This window comes from Trichechus manatus, unplaced genomic scaffold (genome assembly GCF_000243295.1).
Source record: "Trichechus manatus latirostris isolate Lorelei unplaced genomic scaffold, TriManLat1.0 scaffold00004, whole genome shotgun sequence".
Lineage (NCBI taxonomy): Eukaryota > Metazoa > Chordata > Mammalia > Sirenia > Trichechidae > Trichechus > Trichechus manatus.
Window position 1 is genome coordinate 6,622,956 of NW_004443940.1, and position 25,432 is coordinate 6,648,387.

The window sequence follows — 25,432 nt, forward strand, 5'->3', positions numbered from 1 at the left end:
TAGGTTGGAGGCACAGGTTTTTTTCAAACAACAGACAAGAGCTGGAGAAGAGGTACTACCTACTTCTCCTTTTCTGTCAGGCAAGGGATTGCTCCATGCTCAGTTCCCATGTCAAACTGCAGTCTGACATTTCTAGGTGCAGCAGGGTTAAACTGATCTAGAAGGAGAGCTATAACATCAATGGATAAAATGAGAAATATATCCTCACAAAGCTGGAAAATGAAATGAGTTGTCTCAGCCAAAGTAGACAGTGCCCTCATGTGGAAAAAAATGTTAAAAAAAAAAAAAAGCAAACTACTAAGGATGACCTATGGCTGAAAGTTACACTCCATCAACCCACCCCGAGGTGGCCAGCTGAGTCTTCCACAGGCCAAGACGCGACAGTTCTGTAGCCAAACACTGAACGATGAAGTGCCACGTGCAAGAAGCAAATGTTTAGCTTTAGCATATAAAATTTAAATCCAAGAAGTTGTCTGGGGTTTAAAAAAAACTGATAATTTTTTTTTTAATATAAAGAAGGAAGTAAATACATTGAAAACCAAAACCAAACCCATAGCTGTCGAGTGGATTCCAACTCATAGCAGCCGTATATGACAGAGTAGAACTGCCCCATAGGGTTTCCAAGGCTGTAATCTTTACAGCAGCAGATTGCCACATCTTTCTCCCTCGGAGTGGCTGGTGGGTTCGAACTACTGACCTTTCGGTTAGCAGCCAAACACTTAACCACTGTGCCACCAGGGCTCCTCCTAAAAATCAAACCAAACCCACTGCCATCGAGTCGTCGAAAATTCGTTGTTCCTACTCCCACTAAGTATAGCTCAATTAAAAGAAAGAAAGAACGAGAGAAAGGAAGAAGGAAAGGGAGGGAGGGAAGGAAGAAAAAGAAAGGAAGGAGGGAAGGAAAGGAAAGAAAAAGTAGTTTGAAGGGGTATCAAATTATTAATCTTCTCCTAGGGATGCACTCAGCTGCTAACCAAAAAGGTTGGCAGTTTGAATCCACCCGGAGGTGCCTTGGAAGAAAGGCGTGACAATCTGCTTCCAAAAGGTTGCAGCCATGAAAAACCAATGGAGTACAGTTCTACTCCGCAACATGTGGGGTTGCCATGAGTCAGACCATCACCACAATCTAAGTTTGGAACATTTTTATTACTCCAAAAAGCAACCCTGTACTTAGCAGTCACTTTCCATTCCCCACTCCTGTCAGCCCTTGACAACCACTAATTTACTTCTGTCTCTACCAATTTGTCTATCCTGGACAGTTCATGTAAATGGAATCATACAATATGTGGTCTTTTGTGACTGGCTTCTTTCGCTCAGCATAATGATTTCAAGGTTCAACTTGTAAGATTTTTAGAACAGTGCCTGACGTGTAGTAAGCGCGCGTGTGTTATTGTTTACTATTATTATTTCCTGGCCTTATTCTTCCCCAAGGACTAAGTCCCAACCCTTTCCACGCTTCTGGGATTCCAGTAATTATTCTATCTCTGCAGTATTTTCAACACTCCTTTTCTAGTTTCATCTGCCTTTTGGCATATAAACCCTCTCAAGCCTATCCAATATCTAGTTACCTCCTATCTCTAGAGAAAATTAATTTAAAAACTAGTCTACTGTTTCTGCTACATTTTCCTATTAACTCCTGGCTCCGAATCTAGCACTAAGTAGTAGAAAGCGCTTCTTTCTTAGAATTGCCATTGAGTCTCAGAGACAGACCCTCAAAACGACCATGTTTGTTCTATTAAGTTGAATCATATGAAATGGCCAATAAGCAACCATTTTGGGCTTACAAAAATGGCAATTTTATATTATTCAACTTGTCAATGCCCTCCAGCCAAAGACTACCAGGAGCACACCTACAGTTGAGCAAGCTGGGATGATTGCTTGTTGCAATGAAGGAGACTGTGGGGAACTTGGGATATCTCCATAGGAGGGTGTTAGAAAGCGTAGCATTTGGCTTGTCTTAGATGATGCGGGCAGAGGGATATTTAAAGAAGCAGGGCTTTGCTCTAGATTGGATGCAGTCAGGAAGCAGGGGCAATTTTATGATTGGGCATATTAATAAATCTTATCTAGAAAGAGGGAAGACTAGAGCAAAGCCGAAGCTATAATTGACAAAGAAGCAATAATCACTCATATTAGCAGGTGTCCTAATTACCTAGTGCTGCCATATCAAAAATACCACAAATGAGTAGCTTTAAAGAACATAAATTTATTTCTCAGTTTTGGAAGCTAGAAGTCCAAATTAGGGCATCAGCTTTAGGAGAGGGTCCCTCCTGGCTGGTAACCCCTGGGCGTTCTTGGTTTATAGACAGTTCCTCACATGGTCTCTTCTGTGTGCGTGTGTGTGTGTGTGTGTGTGTGTGTGTGTGTCTGTGTGTCTGTGTGTCTGTGTGTCTGTGTGTGTCTATGTCTGTTTTCCCTTTTTGTAAGACACCACTCAGAAGAGGTCAGATTTAGGACTCACTCTGCTTTGGTAGGGGCCCTGGTAGCACAGTGGTTAAGCATTTTGCTGCTAACTAAAAGGTCAGCAGTTCAAATCTACCCGCTGCTCCTTGGAAACCCTACAGGGCAGTTCTACCCTGTCTTATAGGTCTCTATGAGTCGGAATCGACTTGATAGCAACGTTTTTTTTTTCCCTACTTTGGTATGGCTTCATTAGCATAATGAAAAGCCTGTAGTTCCAAACAGGGCCATATTTACAAGTACAGGGGTTAGGACTTCAACATAACTTTTTTGGGGGACACAGTGCAACCCATTATACTAGGATAAGGGGTTGCTTGTTCATTTTTGTGATTTAGACAATGTTCATGTCATGTCTGTATTTGGACATGATTACAGGGCAGTCTCGTTTTTGTCTTGATCCGTCATGGTCACAGAATGATCTTGCCTGATGTTGGCATTCTGTGAATTTTTTTATGTTTGACAGATGAACATGACAACCTACCTGTGAGTGCCAGGCTGGCTCCTAGCAACATCCTAGCTTGTTGATGGTGTCGGGCCAGCTTCCATATGTTGTAGACTGCTTTTCTTTTTCTCAGTCCATTTTTTGGCCATGAGTAGATAATATCCATTGTCATGGATTGAATTGTGTCCCCCAAAAATATGTGTCAACTTGGCTAGGCCACATTCCCAGTATTGTGTGGTTTTCCTCCATTTTGGATCCCTGGTTGTACAGAGGTTAAGAGCTACAGCTGCTAACCAAAAAGGTCAGCAGTTTGAATCCACTGGCTGCTCCTTGGAAATCCTATGGAACATTTCTACTCTGTTCTATAGGGTTGCTAGGAGTCAGAATAGACTCAGCGGCAATGACTTTGGGTTTGGATCCTCCATTTTGTGATTTGATGTGATTTTTCTATGAGTTGTAAATCCTAACCTCTGCCTGTGGTTAATGAGGCAAGATTAGGTTATGTTAAAGAGGATTAGGGTGGGATATAACACCCTTACTCAGGTCACAGCCCTAATTCAATGTAAGGGGAGTTTCCTTAGGGTGTGGCCTACATCACCTTTTATTTTACAAGAGATAAAAGGAGAGAAAAACAAGATAGGGATCTCATGCCACCAAGAAAGAAGTGCTGGGAGTGGACAACATCCTTTGGACCTGGGCTCCCTATGCTGAGAAGCTCCTAGACCCAGGGGAAATTGATGACAAAGACTTACCCTCAGGGCTGACAGAGAAAAAGCCTTCCTCTGGAGCTGGTGCCCTAAACTTGGACTTCTAGCCTCCTAAATGGTGATAGAATAAACTTCTGTTTGTTATAGCAGTTCTAGACAACTAAGACATTGACATATCCACATGCTTGCCATTGCTGAGATTTTGCTGATCAAGATCAGAAAAGTATCTAGGAATGGAATACGTAGTTGGACTAGGGTTAATCTCTTCTCTTCCTGTCCTAGGATGAGTTGTTAAATCATATGACATGACAATGGCTACACAGTAACATTTAGGACTCCGGACAGGATACACTGGCCAGCTGCAAAAAAAAAAAAAAGTAATTACCAGAATTGTAATAAATTCAACTTTATAATAAATATCAAAGCCAGGGCCTAGAATAAAAAACTCAATCAATGAAAGCTTTTCCCAGAATCTAGTTGGGTCTGTTTTAGAATGCCAGGTGGCTTTTTTCTTTTAGCCTATTTATGGGCTGTTCTACTTGCTCTGTAGTATATCTGCACAGGAAGAAGAGATGTTATAGCATAAATTTCTCCTTGGCTAGCTAAGAATGATTCAAAGGCTATGTGATTATCCATGAAAACCCTAGTTAACAAATTTAAATTTAAATTGGTTTATTAGGATTCCAGAAGAAATTATATAATTTATGACTTTTGCTAGTTTTTGACCTCCTTTTCCAGTTGTGCTTTGTACAATGTGGGAACTGTAATATGTATGAACAGTCAATTTTCCCTCCTGGGAATTTTTCCAAGTAACCTGTGCTTGCTGTTCTTTGGAGATTTCTGGACATTCTTTCCAGGGAAACATGATCCACTGGTAATTTTAAATACCTGAAAATCTCTAGCAATTATCCTGAATACACAGGTAAGTTAGAGTGTGGCAGGCAGGTGTAAGCCTAATGTTTATATAGTGGTACTCTAGTAAGGTAGAGCTTACATTGGACATATCAGTACAATTTACTGCAACAGGAGTAAACCAAATTTTTGTCTCTCAAGTTGGACAGATTCTTTGCATGGAGTTAAACAGTTCCTGCAAAGCAGATTGGAGTGTCTCTGAAGAGAACAAAGTAACTGTTGTACCAAGGATGGCCCTAATATTAGCTCTCGTTCTTGAAAGGCTAGGTTTTGCTGAGGCAGTTGTAATGAGTTTAGCAAAAGCATTTGCTGATGTGAGGTCAAGGTCTAATTTTTATAAGACTGAGTAAAGGTTGGGATTAATGATGTGACAGAAATTTAAGTCACAGAAGGTCCTGTAAAACAGAATATACCTTTTGGAGTGTTTGAAGGAACAGTTATTAAATATTGTCAGCAGTTAAATTCATAGCAGAAGCTATAATCTAAAAAACAAACAACACACGCATCAAAAAGTCATTTTTTTCCTTAAGTAGCCAAAGACCATACAAAGTGAACAGTAACAGAATGAAGACCCCAAAACCAAACCAAACCTGTTGCTGTTGAGTCGATTCCGACCATGGCAACCCCTCATATTACAGAGTAGAACTGCTCCATAGGGTTTTCTTGGCTGTAATCTTTATGGAAGCAAATCACCAAACATTTCTTCCGTGGTGCCACTAAGTGGATTTGAACTGCCAATGTTTAGTTTGTAGTTGTGTGCAAACCATTTGTGCCACCTAAGGGCCTTAATATTGAGAAGTCCTTTAATAAAAGGTATCAAAATACCATAATAGGCAAGGTTAGTGGTAGAGTAAAAGAAAGAAAAAGGGCAATGAAGATTCAGAAAATTAATCTCATTCCATGGTCCTTGGCAGAAGCTACTTATTCTGTAGTCAGCAACTTCTTCTGTTATCTTGGGCAGAAACTATCCACTTCTGCAGTCAGAGGCTTCTAGACAATTTCTAAGAATCCTAAGTTTAAAGTCTCTGAATAGAATAGACATCCAGTAGTCAGAAGAAAGTGGTATATGTCTTTCAAGTTGGGATCAACATCTTAGATTTTTACTGGCATGTCAGTTGTTAACAGTACCAGATAAGGTCTACTTCAGGGTATGCATTTGCTTATGTGGTATGACTCAAAATGAGAAGAAACAGCTGCAAACATCCATTAGTAATCAGAACATGGAAAGTACAAAGTATGAATCAAGGAAAATTGGACATCATCAAAAATGAAATGGCACACTTGCAGATCAATACCCTACGAATTCGTGAGCTGAAATGGGCTGGTATTGGTAATTTTGAATCATACAAGTATATGGTCTACTATGCTGGGAATGACAAATTGAAGAGGAATAGTGACATATTCACTGTCAAAAAGAACATTTCAAAATCTATCCTGAAATACAATGCTGTCAGTGATAGGATAATATCCATACGCCTACAAGGAAGACCAGTTAATATCACTATTCTTCAAATTGATGCACCAACCACTAATGCTAAAGATGAAGAAATTAAAGATTTTTACCAACTTCTGCAGTCTGAAATTGATCAAACATGCAATCAAGATGCATTATTAATTACTGGTGGTTGGAATGCAAAAGTTGGAAACAAAGAAAAAGGATCAGTAGTTGGAAAATATGGCCTTGTGATAGAAAGGACTCCAGAGATTACATGATACAATGACCAATAACTTATCCACTGTAAATACCTTTTTTCAAAAACATAAATGACAATTATACACATGGACCTCACCAGATGGAATACACAGGAATCAAATCAGCTGGAAGATTTGATGGAGAAGCTCAATATCATCAGTTAGGACAAGGACACGGGCCAACTGCAGAACAGATCCTCAACTGATAATATGCAAGTACAAGTTAAAGCTGAATAAAATTAAAACAAGTCCACCAGAGCCAAAGTACAACCTTGAGTATATCCCACCTGAATTTACACCATCTCAATAGATTTGACTTATTGAACAGTAATGACCAAAGACCAGAAGAGGTGTGGGATGGCATCAGGGACATCATACATGAAAAAAGCAAAAGATCATTAAAAAGACAGAAAAGAAAGAAAAGACCAAAACGGATGTCAGAAGAGACTCTGAAATTTGCTCTTAACCATACAGTAGCTAAAGCAAATGGAAGAAATGATGAAGTAAAAGAGCTGAACAGAAGATTTCAAAGTGTGGCTTGAGAAGACAAAGTAAAGTATTATAATGAAATGTGCAAAGATCTGGAGTTAGAAAACCAAAAGGAAGGAATACTCTCAGCAGTTCTCAAGCTGAAAGAACTGAAAAGAAAATTCAAGCCTCTGTTTCAATATCGAAGGATTCTATGGGCAAGAAATTGAACAATGCAGAAAGCATCAAAAGAAGATGGAAGGAATACACAGGATCACTGTACCAAAGAGAGTTGGTTGACATTCACCCATTTCAGGAGGTAGCATATGATCAAGAACTCATGGTACTGAAGAAAGAAGTCCAAACTGCACTGAAAACATTGGCAAAAAACAAGCCTCCAGGAATTGACAGAATACCAACTGAGATGCTTTAACAAATGAATGCAGTACTGGAGGTGCTCACTCTGTATGGTAAGAAATTTGGAAGACAGCGACCTGGCCAGCCAACTGGAAGAGACACATACGTGTGCCCGTTCCAGAGAAAGGTGATGCAACAGAATGCAGAAATTATTGAACAATGTCATTAATATCACATGCTAGGAAAATTTTGCTGAAGAGAGTTCAAAAGTGGCTACAGCCATGCATTGACAGGGAACTGCCAGAAATTCAAGCCGGATTCAGAAGAGGATGTAGAATGAGGGATATCATTCCTGATGTCAGATGGATCTTGGTTAAAAGCAGAGAATATCAGAAATGTGTTTACCTGTGTTTTATTGACTGCGCAAAGGCATTTGACTGTGTGGATCGTAAGAAATTAGCAATAACATTGCAAAGAATGGGAATGACAGAACACGTAATTGTGCTCATGCAGAACCTGTACATAGAACAAGAGGCAGTCAGTCAAAGAAAGCAAGGGGATGCTGCACGGTTTAAAATCGGAAAAGGTGTGTGTAAAGGTTGTATCCTTTCACCATACGTATTCAATCGGTATGCTGGGCAAATAATCTGAGAAGCTGAAATATATGAAGAAGAATGCAGCATCAGTATTGAAGGAAGACTCATTAACAACCTGCATTATGCATATGACACCACCTTGCTTGCTAAAAGTGAAGAGGACTTGAAGCACTTACTGATGAAAGTCAAAGACCACAGCCTTCAGTATAGATTACACCTCAACATAAAGAAAACAAAAATCCTCACAACTGGACCAATAAGCAACATCATGATTAATGGTGAAAAGACTGAAGTATTCAAAAACAGATGCTGAAAACTGAAAGCACAATTGTTGTGTGCTGTGGGCCCATACTTTTACGAATGTGCTTCCGCGATGATTTTTTAATCTTAAAAGAGAGTGTTATTTTACTTACAAACATGATTTCCCAAAATGTTTTCCTCTGGGAAGGTTTTAAATAGGTTGACATAAAAATGAAAGTATATTTATTGTTTTTAAGAAGAGAATTTTTTTTTAAGATAGCTCTATAAAAGGAAGGAGGCAATTTCTAAAAGATTATTTGACATAGTCCTTATATAAGTAGCACATTTCTCACTAGGGGGAGCTCAGAACCCACCAATAAGTGGCAAGACAAGGTAAAAAAAATGCCATTTCACCTACTTAGGGTAAAAACAGTATGTTTGGGTGCATATGACACAGATATCCAGAGGGTGGAAGTTTTTTATATGCCAAATTTCAATTACTAACCTCTGTAATTCTAAATTATAGAAAAGGAATGATGCAAAGTAATAAAGTATTGTAAGCCAACAATAGATAGGGCATTATCCTTATATTCTTAGGGGATAATTCCTAGTATTCACAAGAAAGAACAAACAGTATAAGGCAGTTATAATTATGGGTACCTGGAAAGGCTGCTAGGAGAAATGCAATTCTTGCTCTCTGGCTCCGTTTTCCTGTCTCTGTGTATAACCTGTGGAGTCTCTTCCGCTTTAAAGATTCACCATCTTGGGTACATTTGGGGAAGGGGCGATCTCATAGCCACTCCTAGGCTAGTGTGTCCAGCAGCCTGTCATCCACTGTGTCTCCTCTGACGCTCTCAGCTCTGAAACTCTGGAGCTGCCATCCCTTCCTCATCACAAAGGTGCTATCACCACCTTCACCTCAGCTGCTGAGTCCTTCGTTCCCGGCAGCAGTGTTAACCCAAGACTGTGTGGAATGGAGCAAAGTTTTACTAAAGGATTAGGGTCATTAACACCGTATCTTAGAAGTCTCTTGTCCCCCTAACCCCTGGTACTGGGAACATCTCACTGGCCATTGTTTTCCTCAGATCCCAGAACTATCGTCACCCCCATACTGGGAAGCCTTTCGCTACCTTTGAAATTCTTCACATCTCTCTTCACCCCAGACTAGAGTTATAATATGTCCCATGAAGGTATGTCCCAAATATTGTATGGGTCATACTTATACTAAAACGGTATTTCTCATTCATTTGAAATTCAGATTTAACTGGGCATCTTAGTTTTTTCTAAATCTGTCAATACTACCCCAGAGTCTTCACTCTGCTTTCCTTGCGGCTAGAGGGGAATTACAAAATCCACCCCTCCCCCTTTATTAAGCAAGTTATCTCTATTTCATCCTCTCCCATACAGGCCATGCCCAGGAAAAACACTTTTCTCACTCATCTATCTCCCTTAGAACGCAGATTTGGTTTATGTTTTAAATAGCAGGGTTTTTTTTTTTCTTTATTTCTTTCTCACTAGTGTATTACCTGGAGCCCCGGTGGCACAGTGGTTAAGAGCTATGGCTGCCAACTAAAAGGTCAGCAGTTTGAATCCACCAGCTGCTCCCTGGATACTCTATGGGGCAGTTCTACTCTGTCCTCTGGCATCGCTATGAGTTTGAATCAACTATATGGCAACGGGTTTGGTTTGGTTTGGTTTCCAGTATATTACCTGTCTATTAACACATTTGCATCCAGTAAGTTAGAGTGATTTGTTTTCAGGTTTCATACTATGATTGAACATAGGTGTTTCAGAATTGCTCCATCCACAAATTTAATTCATTGTGTTCATGTTATTTCAGTACATACTGCACACTAGACACTATACTAGTACGAGGATATCAAGAGAGGCTTGTCTGGAGAGGCAGTGTAGTTTAAAATGAGGAAGGGAGCAACTATCCCATATCAACTAATGGCTGTAAACCCAGTAAAAACGTTGGTGATTTTCAAAGGGAGAGAACAGCCTTCCGGAACACCAACATTACATTTAGCTTATCCTTAAATAAACTGCTCCCTTTGCAAGCAACCCTGAGAGTGAATTCTGTCCTACTGCCCACCTTTGAAACTGAGACAAACACCTACCACAATTTTGGAGACTGGTGGGGAACCCTTTTAAGAAGGTGTAGATAGATATCCCCTTATGGGGAATAACTTCTACAGTTAGATAAGCTTAATCACTTGTAAATAGGCTCTTATTAGATTTCCTCTTGAAGATTATTCAGTTTCCAGATTAGGAGGTACGCAATGGCATTTAGATCCTGTAACGATAATGAAGTTACTAAGAACATTAAAAAAAAAAAAAAACTTTCTTAAGGATGATTAATTTATCTTGTATCTGCCCTAGGACCTTACTACTTAAAGTGTGATGCTCAGACCAGCAACCTTGGCTTCACCTGGGAGCTTGCTAGAAATGAAGAATCTTAGGCCCCACCACAGACCTGCTCAGTCAGTATCTGCCATTTCCTCGTAGTCTACAGGTGATTTGAAGAACATTAGACTTGAGGAGCACTGGTCTAGGGCTTAGCACAGTGCCTGAGCTACTAGGTGCATAATAAATGCTGATGTATGGCTGTTTCTTTATGTAGTGCATAAAGGAGCACAGAATTTCCCTCTAATCACAATTATAATCATCTTCCTCATTTTCCTCACCATTTTAAAATCATAGTATACTTTTTGGTTTTGCATTAACTGCTTTGTAGTGTGACTTAGAAGACATTCATTACAGGAATTGAGAATTTTGCATGGATAGATGGTAGACTGAAAAGCACTGGGCCTAATGGAACACTCTTAAGCGCCTCCGCCTTATCCATCGGCTAGTCTTTGGAGTTCCTTCTAGCTATAAGGAGTACTTAGTCCACAGTGGGAAGCTGCCATTCCAGATATCAGAGTATCTCTATTTTCTAGATCTATGAGCCCTGGTGGCACCGTGGTTAAAGTTTAGGCCAAGCCACGGGAGAAATATGTGACAGTCTGCTTCCACAGCCTTGGAAACCCTATACGGCAGTTCTACTTTGTCCTACAAGGTCACTGAGTCGGAATGGACTCGATGGCAAAGGTTTTCTTGGTTATGGGATCCTCTTCACATCACATGCCACCATCCTAACAAAAAAATCTTTCAGGCAGTGCCCGGAAAATAATTTATCTGGATTTAAAAAGAGAAAGCCCTCTTTGCAATAAGTTATTAATAAATTATGAATAACTGGTAATGCATAGCGCCTGACTCCCAGTTTGCACACATAGAGCTTATGGATGCTTCTCTCTGTGGGACTCAACTCGAGGAGGCTCTGGAAGTCACCCGGCTATGGTTTAAAAAACCTCAGCTTGGAAAAAGCGCTTTGCATACCCACGCCTGGGCCCAGGGAACTGGCCTGTCAACTTGATCGAGGGATGAGACATACGCATGCGCACTCCCGCTGGCCAGGAGGAAGCGGGAGTGGACGCCGTGTAGACCGGGTGCGCGCACGCGGCAGCAGGGCGCGAGCGCGCGCCGAAAGTCTAGGCCTCAGGTGTGGGACGCGAGGGTGTGCGGGCTTTCCTGGCCTCTGCTATGTCTCAAAGACCGAAACGGACTTTTCGGCAGCGTCGGGCCGATTCCAGCGACAGTGACGGCGGCAAGGAGTCGTCTACAGAGCCCGGGGCGCCGGAGGGGCAGGCGGCCCCTGGCCCTGCGGAGGAAAAGCCGCCCGTAGTGGCGGCAAGACCGCCGTTCAGGGGCCGGAGGCGAGTCTGGGCGAGTTCCCGGCGCGCCGCGAGAGCGGCCCCCAGTGCAGGCGGCGACCCCGGCGACCAAGGTGACACCGAGAGTGGTAAGGGCACCCGAGATGACGTTAAGGGCGGGGCAGGAGGTGGTCCGCGGGTGCCTGGAGCGTTCTCTGGAAGTTTCTAGGGTCTGCTGCCGACCACCAGCCGCCCTTAGTCGCTGAGGTAGTGAGCAAGACCCCCCCCACCCCGTCTGGGAGCGCTCGCCCGCTGCCTCCATCCCCGTCTTGGGCTACTTTGGGGAGTAAGAGGAATTCTATACAGATTGGTGGCTCCTCTGTGTTTGCATCCCAGGTGACCCTCACTGATTATAGCTATGGTACAACACTTGGTGTTTATGAAGAACCTAAATCACAAAAGAGTTAAATCTGAAGTAAGCAGGAAAGTTATATGTACCTTTTGGAAACTTGTCAATTAAGAATTGAATCTTTCTATTTTAGAAAACGCTTAGCCAGAATGAATAGTACAGTGGAAGAATCTAAGTGACAGGTTTGGGGACATTCTCTTTTGCGTCTTCTCCCTTTTCGTCAGTTATTTGCAAAAACTAGGATGAAAAATAACTATATGTCACTAAGTAGCATGACCAGTAATGAGGTTAAACATGATGCAATAATTTTTAGGTACTGTTGAGTTCTTAAATATGGGATTCTAGCAGTGTATAAGGTTTACGTACAATGTGCTGTTAATACATTTGAATTGGAGTTTAATAAGGAACACGGTTTTTGGTTAATCCTAAGGGAAAAAATTTTCTCCCTGCTATAACTAGTCCATTAAGGCCATCTTGGTGTTTTCTTAGTCATTGTTAGGACCTTGTGTCTGGTGATGGAAGTTTTGATAACTTTTTGTATTTGTTTTTCTACTCTGCAATACCTAAGTCATCTAGTTAAACTTTATTAGCACGAATTGAGGCCAGGAGTTTTTGTTTGTTTTGCCCTCTGAAGCAGTGGTTTTCTAGCTTTTTGGTTTTACCAAAACTAGTTGCCATCGAGTCTTTCCAACTCATAGAGATCCTATAGGCCGGAGTAGAACTGCCCCATAGTGTTTCCAAGGCTATAATCTTTATGGAAACAGACCGCCACATGTTTCTGCCATGGAGCAATTGGTGGGTTTGAACTGACAAGCTTTCAGTTAGCAGCCAAGCACTTCACCACTGCACCACCAGGGCTCCTTTTTGTTGTTGTTGTTGGTTTTTTAAAAAAACACACACAAACCAGCTGCTGTAGAGTCCATTCCAACTCAAAGTGACCCTATGGGACAGAGTAGAACTGCTCCATAGAGTTCCCCAGGAGCGGCTGGTGGATTTGAACTGCAGACTTTTAGTTCAGCAGGCGAACTCTTAACCACTGCACCACCAGGGCTCCTTTTTGGTTGTTGGACTGTCAGACCCCCTTTATACTGTTAAAAATGATTGAGCGTCCCAATGAGATTTTGTTTTTGTGGATTTTATCTATTAATATTTATCATATTTGAAATTAAAACATTTTTAGTAATCCATTGCATGTAAGGATAAGTAATGTATTTTTTTTAATATTGTATTTTTTTGGTGAAAGTATACACAGCAAAACAGGTTCCCAGTCAACAAATTTCCACACATAATGTTTAGTGCATTGGTTACATTCTTCGGTTTGTGTCAATATTCTTGTTATTTCTGTTCTAGTTGTTCCACTCCCATTAATTTATTCTCACTGTCCGCTAGACTTCTCCTCTATGCTTTAGCGTAATGGTTGTCCATTTGATTTCATATGAATAACTTTAAAAAAAAAAAAAAAAGTACAGTTCTCAAGGGTGAAATTCTTTACTTTTTGAGCTAACCTGCTATTTGGTTAAAAGGTGATTTTAAGGGATAGTTCCTGTTCAAGGCTCAAAGAGTATCTCAGGACACTAGATTTCTCCAATCTCAGTGGGTCCAGTAAGTCTGAATTCTTTGAGAATTTGAGGTTCTTGTCCACATTTTTTTCTTCCTCTATCAGAATCCATCTATTGTGACCCTGCTCAGAACGTTTAGTAGTGGTAGTTGAGTGCCATCTAGTTCTTGCAGTTTCAAGGTAGGGGAGGCCGTGGTTCATGGAGATAATTAGTCTTGTAGGCCAGTTCTTTCTCTGTTTCTTGGGTTTCCTTCACTCTCTTTTGCTCCAGACAAAGAGAGACCAATAGTTGTTTCTTAGCTGGCTGCTCACAAATGTTCAAGACCTCAGATGCTAAGTAACATATTTTTGTGAAAAATAATTATTTTTCCAAAAAACAGTGAGGAGAGCAACATTGTTTTTCATTGCAGATCTCTTTAATGTCTTGCCTCATAGAAGACAGCTGAATTGTCATAGCCGCTTCTGTATTCAATCTTTTGTGATATGTTTTGGTTAAAGTATGTGAACAATATGCAGCCTTCACAGATAAAGTGGTTAGAGGAGTATTTAGTAGCCTTTTTAGATTATTGACAGTGTTCTGCTTTAATACTACAATAAAACTCAACAATCATTTTTGAAGGCTTAGTTAAAATATGGTATCTGAAACTGCATCAGTACTTTTTTTGTACTCTGTTAAGTTAAAATCCATTGTCCTGTTTTGCAAGTTGGATGGGTCTTTTACCCTTGCATGATTGCTAACATTGTGCATTGAGTATTTGAAATGTAGTGGTTTGCTGATCTTGCAAATGCTGACACTTTTTATTATACAATATAGAAAAATCACTTTGTTTATATTACAATTAACATCATCAGTCTTTGAGTATTTGGAAACTTTCAGGTTCACAGTGGAGGGTACAAGTTTTTCCAAAATTCCAGTTTTCACTGAAAAGTTGTAATTCTTGAAGTGATAGGCACACTTTGTTCATTTTTGAGAAAATGATTGTCATAATACTCCTAAATAACCAGAGCTTGTCAATCATTCTTTCAAGTAAAATACTGTTCCTCTTCAAAAACAGTGGCTAGTTCAGCATACAGCTCAGTCACACAAATGCTTTTCCTTGAGGGCAGCCATTGTATTTCAGTATGCAGCAGAAGTGCCTTATGCATACATCCATTTTGTCACACAGAATATTAAATAGATGTGTGCTGGAGACGGCCCAAGATGGCGGCTTAGTCACACATACCAGTATGTCCTCCTACAGCAAAGAACCGAGAAACCAAGTGAAACAGATACAGATGACAATCTACGAACCCAGAACAGCAATTGGAAGGATGAAGAATTAGATCCAACACCAAAGGGAAGGAGAAATTGAATGAAAACAGCGAACGAGGAGATTTACAGACGGTAGGCTCCCTGCCAGCCAACCCGGTGCAGCATGGCCATCTTGAGACCAAGTGAGCAGCATTCCTGCATGAGAAGCACAGGAGGGTAACTTCATGAAATCCCCAATAGGAGACAGAGACACTGTGTAGACAAACCCAGAGCAAAACAAGGTGAGCAGAACATGAACTGGATCTAAGGAGGGAAAGTGCAGGAAGATGGGCAAAAGCCCTAGGGACCCAGGTGACCATAGAGCAGGGAGGAGGCCAGAAAATAGGGATAAAACTACTCACCAGCAGCAGCCCCTGATCATTTGGACATGTGGTGCTGGCAGAGTGGAGGATCTTTGTATGGCAGCTAGAGAGCGCCCCAACACATTTGGTCAGGGTCGGGTCCTGATTGCCTGCTGCACTCTGCAGGGAGTACTACGGTACTCAGGCCAGAGACTAGGGGGAACGTGCTTCCCCTCTTCTACCCTCCTCTGCTGTCCTAGTAGCCAGCAGTGTGCTACACTCCACCCTTAACCCTTTCCCAGCAATCCATGATACGTAGTCATGCCATCAGACCTGCGACCAGAGGCTCATGCCTGCTTCGACCATCCCGTGCTGCCATGTCCCCAGTGACTGGCATTGTATGCTCCCATCACCAGACTGGTGACCTGAGGTGCAAGACTCCCCCTCCCCCGCCCCTGCTGCCACGCCTGCCCATCAACCAGCGATGCAAGCTCCTGAGCCACTGACCTGGTGACCAGTGATCAATGCATGCACTCTTGCCCTGACTACCAGCAACCGGCGGTGCATACACACAGTGCCAGACCCAGCAACCAGCAAGAACACTCCCTGCACCCATACCCCAGTGACCAGCCAGGCAGACACATCACCTCATCAGCTATGCCAGTCACATCCTGACAGGTGCCATTTGTACCTCTGCCAAACGACAAGCAGGAAATCCTAGTGCCCTTATCCAGTATCCATCCAGCTGCAGCGTCACATATTCAACACCCGAACAGTTCCTGCAGGCTGTCTGGGTTTACACTAAAACCCCTTGATACCCCACCACCTACTGAGACACTAATTCATGCACGCACAGAGGGCTGTCTTGTCCATTTGGGTAGCAGTCCCTCACAACAGATACAGACATGTCTGCCCTGACCTTCAGAGAAGACACTAACTGCTAACACCAACCTGGAAAGACCCCACAGTATCACAAGAGCTGTGGAGAGACCCTGACCACCCAACACTTGTCACCCAATATCAGGGAAAGAACCTGCTCTCTCATCTCCAGTCAGTCCGGTTAGGGAAGATGTACAAGCCTAACTACAAAGGACTCGCACATGAGTGTGACCCACTATACCCGCTAGTGAGAGGAAGTCACGCCCAGCCAACAGACACCACAAAAGCCACACATAAACCAGAACCACAAAACAGCAACAATTAATACAAAGGAAGAAAGACATTCTAAAGAGAAAGAGACTAAACAAAGCTCCGGATACATTAAAACAAAACAAAAAAATCAGCAGAAAACAAATATACATCTAATAAGTAAAGAAATATATAAATAAATAAATGAACACTTTAATGCTTCAGACAATAACAAATCATATGAAGAAACAGGATAAGATGGCTCAAACATGTGAGCAAAGTAAAGGCACAGAAAACCATCCTGAGGAAGAAATGATAATAGAACTACCAGATAATTAATTCAAAAGATTTATGTATAGGATCCTCAAAGAGATCAAAGAAAACACAGATAAAACCTTAGAAGAATTTAGGAAGACCATACAAGAACAAAATGACAAAATAAATAGACAATTAGAAACCATACAGAAACAACAACTAGAAATCCAGAAGATTAACAATAAAGTATCAGAAATAGGTAACTCAGTGGAAGGACATAGAAGTAGAATTGAATCAATAGAAGAAAGAATCAGCAAAATAGAGGAGAAATCCCTTGTTGGGTTTGAACTGCTGACCTTTCAATTAGCAGCCAAGTGCTTAACCACTGTGCCATCAGGGCAGCCAAAGCTAGGCAAAGACACCACTAAAAAAGAAAATTACAGACCAGTATCTCTCATGAATGTAGACAGAAAAATTCTCAACAAAATTCTAGCCAACAGAATTCAACAACATGTCAAAAAAAAAAAAAAACCCATCATAATCAAGTGAGAGTCATGCCAGGGATGCAAGGATGGTTCAACATTAGAAAATCAATGCAATTCACCACATAAATAAAGGAAAAGGATCACGTGATCATGTCAATCGACACAGAAAAGGTATCTGATAAAATCCAACAGCCTTTCCTGATTAAAAAACTCACAGCAAGATAGGAATGGAAGAGAAACTCCTAAAAAGAATTAAGGGCATATATGCAAAACCAACAGCCAACGTTATTCTCAATGGAGAAAGATGAAGACGTTCTCTTTGACAACAGGAACAAGACAAAGATGCCCTTTATCACCACTTTTATTATACTGCAAGTCCTAGCTAGAGCTATAAGGCCAGAAAGAAATAAAAGGTATCCAAATTAGAAAGAAAGAAGTAAAACTATCCTTATTCACAGATGACATGATCCTACGCACATAGAAAATCTCAGAGACTCCACAAGAAAGTTACTGGAACTAATAGAAGGATTCAGAACTTACTGTACAGCCACGGTAAGCAGAACAGCCTGGTAGTGGTTCAGTGACAGACACATAGACCAATTGAATAGCGTTGAGAACCCACAAGTAAATCCATCTATCTATGGGCAGCTGATCTTCAACAAAGGATCAAAGTCCATTCAGTGGGGAAACAATCTCTTTAACAAATGCTGCTAGCAAAACTGGACATGCATATGCAGCAAAATGAATCGGTATCTATACCTCATACCATGCACTAAAACTAACTTAAGATAGATAAAAGACTTAAATGTTAAAGCTAAAGCTATAAAGTTCCTGGAAGATAACGTAGAACCAAAACTAGGGGACCTAATTTTCGGCCTAAATAGCCTATCAAGCAAAACTAAGAATGCACAAATGACAGAAGATAAATTAGATAACTGGGACCTCCTAAAAATTAAATACGCATATCAAAAGACTTTACCAAGAGAGTAAAAAGAGAACTTACAGACTGGGAAAAAAATTTTCAGCAGCGACATATCTGATAAGAGTCTAATCTCTGAAATATATAGAAAACTTCAACAACTCAAAAACAAAAAGACAAAAATAATATGTTCAAAAAATGGGCAAAGGACTTGAACAGACACGTCACTAAAGAGGATGTTCAGGAGGCCAACAAATACATGAAGAGATGCTCACAGTCATTAGCCGTTAAAAAACCAAAACCAAACCCATTGCCATCGAGTCAATTCTGACTCATAGTGACCCTGTAGGTCAGAGCAGAACTACCCCCTAGGGTTTCCAAGGAGTAGCTGGTGGATTCACACTTGCTGACCTTTTGGTTAGCAGCTGTAGCTCTTAACCACTCCACCACCAGAGCTCCCATTAGCCATTCCAAAACAGAATCTAAACCCATTGCCAACAAGTCGCTTCCAAGGTATAGCAACCCTATAGGACAGAGTAGAGCTGCCCCACAGGGTTTCCAAGGAGCATCTGGTGGATTTGAACTGCTGACCTTTTGGTTAACAGCCAAGCTTTTAAACACTGCACCTATATGAGAGAGATGCAGATCAAAACTGCAATGAGATACCATTTCACCCCTGTACAAATGGTAATGATTAAAATCAGAAAACATCAAACACTGTCAAGGCTGTGGGGGGATTGAAACTTGTATACATGGCTGGTGGGATTGTAAAATGGTACAGCCACTATGGAAAACAGTATGGTACTTCCTCAAAAAGTTAGGAATGGAAATACCTTAGATCCAGCAATCCCACTTCTAGGTATGTATCGTAGAGATATGAGACCAGTGATACAAATAGACATATGCACGCTTCTATTCATTGCTGCATTATTCACAATAGCAAAAAGAGGGAAACAACCTAAGTGCCCATCGGTGGATGAACAGATAAACAACTTGTGGTACGTACATACAGTGGAATACTACGTAACTATAAAGAATAATGAGGAGTCCATGAAACATCACATGGATGAATCTGGAGGACATTGTGTTGAGTAAAGTAAGTCAATCACAAAAAGACAAATATTGTATGGTCCCACTGTTGTAAAAGTCAAGAATAGATATGTACACAGAAAGCAGAGTTCTTTGATGGTTACCAGTGTTGGGAGGGGAAATCACTTTCTAGGTAGTAGACACTACTTTTGGTGATGGGAAAGGCAATCTCAAATATGGGTGAAGTCAGTAGAACTTGACCAAGGTAAATAAAGACACGAAGAAGTACATGAGAAAAAGGGATAATTTTGATAAATGCCGTATAATATATGCAATTTTGCAACAACAATAAAAACAACCAAAAATATATATATGTGGGTATATAGGCAAATATAGATGCATATATGTGTATAGGAAGCCATATGCAAGTAAATACACCTGCATGTATAGGTGTATCTATAGGCATATGTATATACATATTTGTACATGCTGTGTATGTATTCACATATATAACAGATCATTTGGGGGCACAGTTATGGAGTCTTCCTAGACATACCCAAACAACTTGGGGATCAGTTTACGGGGTCAAGGGGCTTGGGACCATAGTCTCAGGGGACAACCTTGTTAATTGGCATAACATAGTTCACAATGATAATGTTCTGCATCCTAATTTGGTGAGTAGCGCCTGAGGTCTTAAAAGCTTGTGAGCAGCCATCTAAGATACAACTGTTGGTCTCTACTCATATGGAGCAAAAGAGAATAAAGGAAATCAAAGGCTCAAAAAAGAAACTAGTCCACAGGTTTAGTAGCCCACACAAACCACAGCTGCTTCTAACCTGAGACCAGAAGAACTAGGTGGTGTCTGGCCACCATTACCGACCATTCTGAGCAGGGACACAATAGAAGGTCCTGGATAGAATGGAAGAAAATGTAGAACAAAACTCATGCCTAAAAAAGGCTAGACTGACTGGACCAATAGATACTAGAGGAACCCCCAAGACTGTCACGCTAAGATACCCTTTGAACTTGGAATTGAAGCTATTTCTGTAGATCACCTTTCAGTCAAATAACAGATTGGTTTATAAAATAAACAGTATCACCCATGATTAATGTGCTCCCTTAAACAATTAACTATATGAGGCCAATGGTCAACATTTACACAAAAGCAAAGATGAGAAGGCAAGGAGAGGAAGGGAAGCGAGATCAATGGATATGAACAAACAGAATGGAGATAATGAGATTGCTGACACATTGTAAAAATTATAACCAGTGGCATGGGACAACTTATATATAAATTGTTAAAGGGAAACCTAATTTGCTTTGTAAAGTTTCACCTAAAACACAATAAAATATTATTTTAAAAAATTACATGTGTGCTCAAGGGTCAAGATTTAATAAAATTAATATATTTGTATTGCTTCATTAAAGACCTTCTTAAGTGAAACTGGCTCTTTTATTTTTTTCTTGCCAGTGATGGTGGCAAAGACTATAATCACTGCTACTACAGATTGGTATCTCTGCCTTGATTCATACTAAAGGGTCAGAAGTTTTATCCACTGTTGCTTTTGCTTCCTTACGTAAATATCAACACATAAGAAGGGCATATAACATGTTAATATTATGATGGAAGTGCTTTTGACTTCATAGACTCTCTGAAAGGGTCCCAGGAACCTCCAGAGGTTGATGAGAACCACTTCTCTGATGTGAGCTGTAGCTATATTCTTTCCTCCTTTAAGTTCCGATTTTACTCCTGAATTGTTTAAAATTGTATGTAAGTCTTCTACTTACAGATTACCTTAAAGATAAAAAGTACTATGTGTGTAATCCTGTGTTTTAAAGGGTATTTGTAATGATTTTAAAATAGTTGTGAACTAACAAATCCTTTCTTGTCATACACCAAGAATTCCTTGACATTTTGCTCATTAAATTCTTATAATGTTATCTTTATTGAATAGATTAATTGAAACTAAGAGTAAATGACCTTCCCATGATTTGAGTCAAGATCAGAGTGCTCATTACATCTCGCGAACAGCCATTGAAATACGATATAACAAGAGCCTGGATTGGGTGGAATTAGTTTCAAAACCTTTATTCTTTGATTACTAACTTTGTGACTTTGGGCATGTTATGTAGCCCCTCTAATTCTTAATTCTTGGTGTCCTCATCAGTAATAACATCTACTTTATAGAATTGTCACTATTAAATGAAATAAAACGTGGAATAGGTTTCAGTGTGCCTGGCACATAGTAAGTATGCATGAAAAAAGTTTTTTCTGCTTGTTCAGTACCACTGTTTCTCTTTTCCAGATATTCATGCAAGTATTGTGTTTTTCTTTTTTCCTCTAATGGTCCCTTCCCTCTTCTCATTGTACCCTTTGTGAATATTTCATTAGATAAGTAGATAGTACAAATAGGGTAAGTTTTTATGCATTTATTAGCCCATTCATTGGTTTCAGAAAGACTGGAAGATAGAGAAAGTTCAGAAAGACTGGAAGTTAGAGTAGGATTAAAACACCATATTATACCTAAGCCATATGCTGTTCATAATGTCCATTATTCATTCCAATATGTTGATGCTTTCTTGTTAGATTCAGAAAATGCCCTGTTAGAATGCAGAACAATTGATCTCTCAACCGATGAAGAGGATGGGACACATCATTCCTCAGAAAGTAAAGATGATCAGAGTTCATCTTCCAACAACTCTAGCTCTCCAGAAGAAAAAACATTTTCATCAATAGGTTGGTAATATTTGTAATTTTGGTTAATAATTTTTTTCTAGTGTCAGTATTTTCTCTACCAGTGGTTCTCATTATTGATGATGTAACAAACTCCAGGGAAGTATGGGGCAAGTAATTTGTTAATATTGATTGTCCAAGTGTCAAAATTGACTGTTCACATCAACTGCAAAGTAACTACAAATGAAATAACAAGGTGGGCTGGTAGTTTGTCATCCCTGTAGAATATAGAGAGCGATAACCTAGTATCTAAAAACTGGTACATCTAAACCTCTCACATTTATTCATGTGGGACTCACCATAGGACCTTGGAGGTTTACTTGGTTGTACTCTGGTTAGAGACTGTTTCTGACTCCCTGCATTCCAAGATGGAGCCCTGGTGGTGCAGTGGTTAAGAGCTTGGCTCTAACCAAAAGGTCAGCAGTTCGAATCCACCAACCACCCCTTTGAAACCTTATGAGGCAGTTCTACTCTGTCCTATAAGGTGGCTGTGAGTTGGAATCAACTCGATGGCAATGGGTTATATTCCTGGATGCCCACAGGGGAGGTGCTGGCCTTAGTAGAGGAAGTCCCAGATTTACACTGGGGCTTCGTTCTGATGGCTCCGTCGTAAGTCGGTTCTGTCATAAGTCGAATACCTTAATTTCTTTTTAATTTTCATTATTATTGCCTTTTATTATCAGTATCTTTATAAATCTGATCTTTATTTGACTTTGGGGGTTAGAAACATTACATGTTAACTTAGATATATTTTAATACATACATACGTGAGAAAGTTCATAAATAATAAAAATTTATTCTGATGATGAATTCTGATGACATTGGCATTTTGTCCATTGCAGTAATAACTCCACTTATGGAATGTTCTGGATCATCTGGATTATTCCTGGGAATGGGGATGGCATTTCTAGTCAAAAAATTAGTGAGAATTGTCTGTGTGGTCCTTTTCTTTTTTCATATATTTCAAGGTAACATCTCATTGATTGCTGCATCCGTGTATCGACTTTAGCAAAGCGATCAGTGTTTGAGTCCGTGTTTTCAAGCAGCTGAAGCCCCTAATTTAACTTAGAAAAACTCCAGCTAATTCTTTCACTGTAAAATTTTTTGACAACTTCTGTCATCTCTCTTACTGTTTCTTACTTCTTCAGAGTGTCTTTCCTCTTCAAAATCTGTTAAGACCTGTTCTGTCAGTTCCTCTTCCTCATGATCTCTGAGATGTTCCACATTGGCAATATCAACTAAATTCAGCGTTCTTGCCATATGGACGATTTTTCCACTAATCTCTTCCATCATATTATCCTGATCAAATGCCTGCAGCATGTTCACATAACTTAGCAGTTTTTTCCATATCCAGCGCGTGCATCTTCCCATAACTTCCTCCCAGGAAGATGTAATATTCCAGATACACTGACAGTTGTAAGTGCAGTTCATAATAATTGGAATATGTTGTAAATTGGGGACTACTGGTATAGTGTTCCTCTTACTTCGTAAGTTAGACTGGTCTGTCACGAGATCCTTCTAACCTGTGCAGTTCTCTTACTGAGGAACTCCATACTCAGCCCTCTGTACATCCTTACCCTGACAATCTCAGAGCTTCTGGAATGAGAAATTGCTAGCCCTCAACAAAAAGTCAGCAACAAGCCCTAATGAATATGAGAGATAAAAGATAAACTGGAATGTTTTTAGTATATTTTCTGATACTTCTTGCTTTGATTCATTTCTCTATATTATATTTAATCTCTATCAAATTAATTTAATTTCTTACTTCACTAATACAGATTTTGCGCCATTTATTAAGTTATATGCATGTATCAAAATAGTGAAAAAAATTGGGAAAGTGGTGCTTTGTTTTTATTTAAGTGTGAGGAATATTTATTTTTGTTGGAATTGGTTTTCAATGTCCTCTTTTGTTTCAATCAGCTAGGATCCCTGATGCAACTTTCATTCAGGCAGCCCGCAGAAAACGTGAACTGGCCAGGACCCAGGAAGACTATATTTCTTTGGATGTAAAACAGACCTCCACCATCTGTGGTGTAAAGAAAAACAGTGATGAAGATCCTGAGAGTGAACCTGATGACCATGAGGAAAGAATACCGTTTACCCTAAAGCTTCAAACACTTAGACAGAGAATGGCTGAAGAAACAAGTACGTATTTATTTATCAGTACATAAAGATTAAGTCATTTTTATTAGAATATCATATTGTGATACAATCCCCATAGAAGCATAGATTAGTGTCATATTGCGAAGGTGTGTTGATGTGATTTTTATTTAATATCAATTTGACATTATGACCTCTACAAGTCATGTCTGTGGGTATGTGTAATATTGTTTACTGTTGCCTGACTATTTGACAAGTTAAAGAAATACATTGTGTAAGTTGTGGCTTCTTTTTGAAACTTTGAAAACCATCATTGTTACCTTATAAAGATTTTTTTTTAAAAAACATAGAAACATCTACAGAGAATTTAGGTGTTATGTGTTAAAATCTTTCCTACTCCACTAAAAAAATTTCCTCCGTCAATAATCCTTAAGTCTCAAGGAACTATTTCCACATTTCTCATTTATAAACAATAATACGCTTTTTACCAGGGTTTTTATAACTTTAAATAGTACTGTTTCAGAATGAGAATTTTCTTTCCTTATAACCCAGAAGTTGTTTATAAATGTTTGGATTCTTGGGTAGGGATTGAGCATTCTCTGATAGGTGAAACCAAGCATTTAATTCTTTCTAAGTGTTTTCCATATATAGGTCTGTAGTGTGTTGAATGGGACAATTTGGTGAGAAGAGTACAGGGGCTGGAATCAGATCACTGAATTCAGTTCCCAGCTTCAGCATGGTCCTCAGACAAGTTATTCAACCTCCCAGTTTCTGAATTTTCTCATTTCATAAGTGAGGGTAATAATAGCACCTTTTCCCCAGGATTATTCTGAAGGATAGATAAGTTACCGTATTTTACACAGATAACACACGCCTTCTACATTTGTTTGTCAACTGCACCCTCCTCTTGCGAGATGATTTTGTAAGTGCACTGTGCTAGTTTTTTTTACAGCAGCATGTAAGTGTGCTATGCTAATTTTTTTTTTTAACAGCAGCATGTAAAAAAAAAAAAAATTGGCATAGCAGCGCCTATGAAAATACCTCATGGGGAGGACACGGTTGGCAAACAGACGTAGAAGGCGTGTTATTTGTGTAAAAATATGGCAATACATGTAAAGTGCTACTAATGCTGCATATTATAAGCCCCAAAAATATTAGCTGCTGGTAATGAAATGGAGAACTATTGATTGTTTATACGTGAACTTTTTTTTTTTTTTGATAGCAACCAGAAATGAAGAAACAAGTGAAGAAAGTCAGGAAGATGAAAATCAAGATATTTGGGAACAGCAGCAAATGAGGAAAGCAGTTAAAATGATGGAGGTAATAGTTTTTTTTAATGCCATCTGTATTAGTTTCCTGTGACTGCCATAACAAATAAGTTGAAGGTTCCCAAACTTTCTCGTTCTTGGAGCCTTAGTAGCTTGCTAATTTTATCATCGTGCCCCTAGGCCAAAAAAAATACAAACAATTCCATTTAGTAAATAGTTAACGGAAAATCCACTGCCATCAAGTTGATTCTGACTCATAGCGACACTATTGAATAGTTAGGTCCAAGTAATTTAATAAGATTTATGTCATAATAACTTAGTAGCCATTTAGGTAAAATAATACAGATGTGAGTCGGAACCAACTTGAGAGCACCTAGCAACAACA

General features: G+C 39.8%; 1 protein-coding gene across 5 annotated transcripts in view; it reads left to right on the forward strand.

The window, feature by feature from the left end:
- Positions 1-11,384: 11,384 nt before the first annotated feature.
- The window catches only part of GCFC2 (GC-rich sequence DNA-binding factor 2), a 59,384-nt gene continuing 45,336 nt past the window's right edge, over positions 11,385-25,432 (forward strand). For all 5 annotated transcript variants that reach the window (XR_002824316.1, XM_023732414.1, XM_023732416.1 and 2 more), the window contains exons 1-4: positions 11,385-11,718; positions 21,533-21,682; positions 23,600-23,824; positions 25,002-25,099. Coding sequence is in view for 4 of the 5 variants with exons in the window: in XM_023732414.1 (XP_023588182.1) it covers positions 11,460-11,718; positions 21,533-21,682; positions 23,600-23,824; positions 25,002-25,099 (732 nt within the window). In the remaining variant the exon portion in view is untranslated. The remainder of the gene's footprint in view (positions 11,719-21,532; positions 21,683-23,599; positions 23,825-25,001; positions 25,100-25,432) is intronic.